The 3,687-nt window shown below is 39.6% G+C and overlaps 1 protein-coding gene across 5 annotated transcripts in view; it reads left to right on the plus strand.

Moving 5' to 3' along the window:
• Meis2 (Meis homeobox 2) overlaps positions 1–794 on the plus strand; it is a 203,782-nt gene extending 202,988 nt beyond the window's left edge. For all 5 annotated transcript variants that reach the window (XM_010624630.1, XM_010624632.1, XM_010624631.2 and 2 more), the window contains one exon: positions 1–794. This exon is cut by the window's left edge and continues 167 nt beyond it. In XM_010624630.1, coding sequence (XP_010622932.1) covers positions 1–120 — 120 coding nt within the window. In that variant the 3' untranslated portion in view covers positions 121–794.
• Positions 795–3,687: the final 2,893 nt, after the last annotated feature.

A 3,687-nucleotide genomic window follows, 5' to 3' on the forward strand; every position in this document is an offset into this window, starting at 1 on the left:
ATGATACACGGAGGACCCCCCACCCACCCAGGAATGACGATGCCAGCACAGAGCCCCACCATGTTAAATTCAGTAGATCCCAATGTTGGCGGACAGGTCACGGACATTCATGCCCAATAGTATAAGGGAACTCAAGGGAAAAAGGAAACACACGCAAAAACTATTTTAAGACTTTCTGAACTTTGACCAGATGTTGACACTTAATATGAAATTCCAGACAGCTGTGATTATTTTTTACTTTTGTCATTTTTCATCAAGCAACAGAGGACCAATGCGACAAGAACACAAATGTGAAATCATGGGCTCACTGAGACAATTCTGTCCATGTAAAGATCCTCTGGAAAAAAGACTCGGAGAGTTATAACTACTGTAGTATAAACATAGGAACTAAGTTAAACTTGTACATTTCTGTTGATCACTCCGTTATGTTGCCTCAAATAGTTTTAGAAGAGAAAAAAAAATATATATCCTTGTTTTCCACACTATGTGTGTTGTTCCCAAAAGAATGACTGTTTGGTTCATCAGTGAATTCACTATCCAGGAGAGACTGTGGTGTATTTGAAACCTGTTGGGCCAATGAGAAGAGAACCACGCTGGAGACTATGATGAACGTTTGGCCGAAACTCTTCACTCAAACTCCAGCTTCAAGAATGTGTTTTCATGCCTGGCCTCTGTTCCTCCACATATGTGTCCTTTAGTTTCAAACAGATCTTTATAGTTTGTGCTTCATAAGCCAATTCTTATTACGATTTTGGGGGACTCTTCTTCAAAGAGCTTGCCAGTGAAGATTTAAAGACAGAGCAGGAGGCTTCTTCCAGGAGTTCTTTGCCTTGGCTGTGGATAAAACAATCTTAAGTTGGGCAGCTTTTCCTCAACACAAAAAGTTATTCATGGTCACTGCACCAACACCAGGACTTTATCAGAAACTCAAAGCTTGGGGAATAAAGAAGGAGCAAGAGAATACTGTAACAAACTTCGTACAGAGTTCAGTCTATTAATTGTTTCATGTTAGATATTCTATGTGTTTACCTCAATTGAAAAAAAAAAGAATGTTTTTGCTAGTATCAGATCTGCTGTGGAAATGGTATTGTATGTCCATGAAATCTTCTTTTCTCAGCACGTGTTCCTCACTAGAAGAAAATGCTGTTACCTTTAAGCTTTGTCAAATTTACATTAAAATACTTGTATGAGGACTGTGACGTTATGTTAAAAAAAAAGGTGTTAAGTCACAAAATGCGGTAATAAATATTTCATTTTTGATTTTTTGTTAGGCTTTGGTGTTTTTAATGGTTTTAAGGCCAGGTTGCACAGTGCCAGCTATATATGGTATAGAAAGTCAGTGACCCACCCTCAGAACTTGAGTGCATTTGAAACTTACCAATAATTTTTAAGGTCACCACCTGTAGCCTTTCAGTGTGTATTTCTTCTATAAGTTCCACCAGCAGAATACTTCTAAAGGTGTGAAATTGTGCGTGTGTTACGAACCAGGATGAAAGACCACCTTCAACATGCCCAGCCTCCTTTATAGATGCATAGTACTTTAAAATACTGTCAGGTAGTTTTTCACGTGCAACCTCTGCCAGAATGCACCACTTTATTAGGGTTAATTTTACACCATTAGAAATAAGATCTGTGTGCAAAGTGCATTTATCTGCCTATGTTTCGCCCTGTCCTACCAAAAATACTGTTGAGTGTATAAATGAAAATTTACAGATAGATATCCATAGATAAGTAAACAACTTCTATAGAGTTTGAAATCCTGAGTTTAAAAGATTACTTAAGCATTCATATTTAATATAAATTATATTATGGTGTTGTCTTATTTCAGACACCTTCATGTACATAGATGCTAGTATGATGATTTGGTAACCAAAATTTGTCTCTTAAGAAACAGACAATATTATGCCATTTTCAAATTTTTGTATGCCATGAGCTTGTTGATATTACACAAACAATGCCTGCCAGAGTGTGCAAAGAGTTGGGGAAGAGTGAGGTATTTGCATGTTCCTTGATTTTTCAAATAAATATACCACCCTGGAATTTTTTAACTCCTAAACTTCAGACCCTATGTTTAGAATGGATAATATAAATTTTGAGGGCTGGGGATATAGCTCAGTGGCCCCGAGCCTGCCTGGCAAGTGCCAGGTCTTGAGTGCAATTCCCAGTCCTGGGAAAAAAAATTTTAAATAAGAATTTAAAAAAACACTATTGACTAGGTATGTGATGTCACCTTGATAGGGAAATAGTTCATTCATCCTGAAAATTTTAAGTTGGAAGAAATCCATAGTTGTATCTTGTTTGGGGCTCTGCCATTTTCCCACTTCAGACAGCATTCATAGAAGTTCTATATAAATGACCAAGGAAATAAACTGCTATTGTTTTGGATTTAGGGAAATTTTTGAAAGCACATTTATCAATTTAACTAGTGCAGTGCTGTTTAAGCATAGAAATAGCATTTCTGACACAAATGCACTCTTAATGGAGACATTCTGTGCCACTTGGAAAAGAGAGAGAGCTTCCTTCTCATTTTTGCTACCCCATTTTACATGGAGACTTTATGTAAAATTTAAATATTTGCATATTGTTACTTTATATGTACTCTTATTTAAACTCTGACAACTTCCCCATTTATAAATTAACTCTCACAGCAGCTGAAAAAAAAAACTTTGGCAGTTTTTCTTCCTTTCCTCTCAATAAAGTACATGCTGAAGGGTTTGCTTGGTAATTGGTGCATGTTTAGGACATGTCATGTGAAATTATTAAGTTATTTCTTTGCAGATTAGAAGCCAGAGCATTCTATTATTGGTTTTTAATGAAGAAAACAATCCACATTCTATGATGTTCACTTTAATCCTCTGAAATAGGTGGAGGTGAATGGTAATTGTAATAAGTCTGTTTGCATCCCCCCACACACACACATCCCATGCCAAGACAGCAGGATGATAGCTTTGTCCGATTTTCAGGGTACTTTTTATACCACCTCGGAAGGCACTTGCTCCTATCTCGGTTTTACTATTTAGTATAAAGAGTTCCGATTTGGGTATATTTAAGAAAGACTCAGCTGTCAAAAGCAAAGAAACTGGGAATGGTGTTTTGACAACCATATAGTGTTAAAGGAAATACTGTAGTCTGAATAAAATTGCTTATGTTCTCCAAAACAAGAATAATATAAAAACACTTTTTTATTTATATGGAGAAGCAAAAGCAGAAATAAATTCCAAAGGTTTCCCTTTCTTTAAGAAATTCTGAGAGAACTACAGTCGCCATCTGTTAAGGTTTGGGAATTGAGCAAGAAGCCACATTTTAAAGGGGGTGGGGTGGGGAGGAAAAAAGACCCGGAAAGCCTGTGTCTTCCTCCCTCCCTACTCCCTCCCACTGCCCAGGTCAGCACTGCACCCCTTCCCCCAGGCCCGCTCCGGGTTAGATCTGAGCGGAGGAGGCTCGGGGTGCCCCTGGCCCCGCGGGCCTGTTAACCGGGAGCAGATTTGGGCAGGGAAATGTGGCTAATATCTCTAGCAGCTGTCAAGGGAGGCCCTCCCTTCGAAGGGCCTGGACGGGGATCCCCCAGAAGTTCCCCCAATAGTCTTGCTGGCGGGAGATCCTCTAAGGGAGTTGCCCGGGGCTGGCAGGCCCGGGGTGGGGTGTCGGGGTGCGCGGGGTGACCCCGGGCAGGGGCTGGGCGGGTGC

This window comes from Fukomys damarensis, unplaced genomic scaffold (assembly GCF_012274545.1).
Source record: "Fukomys damarensis isolate Sample0158 unplaced genomic scaffold, DMR_v1.0_HiC HiC_scaffold_17, whole genome shotgun sequence".
NCBI classification, from domain to species: domain Eukaryota; kingdom Metazoa; phylum Chordata; class Mammalia; order Rodentia; family Bathyergidae; genus Fukomys; species Fukomys damarensis.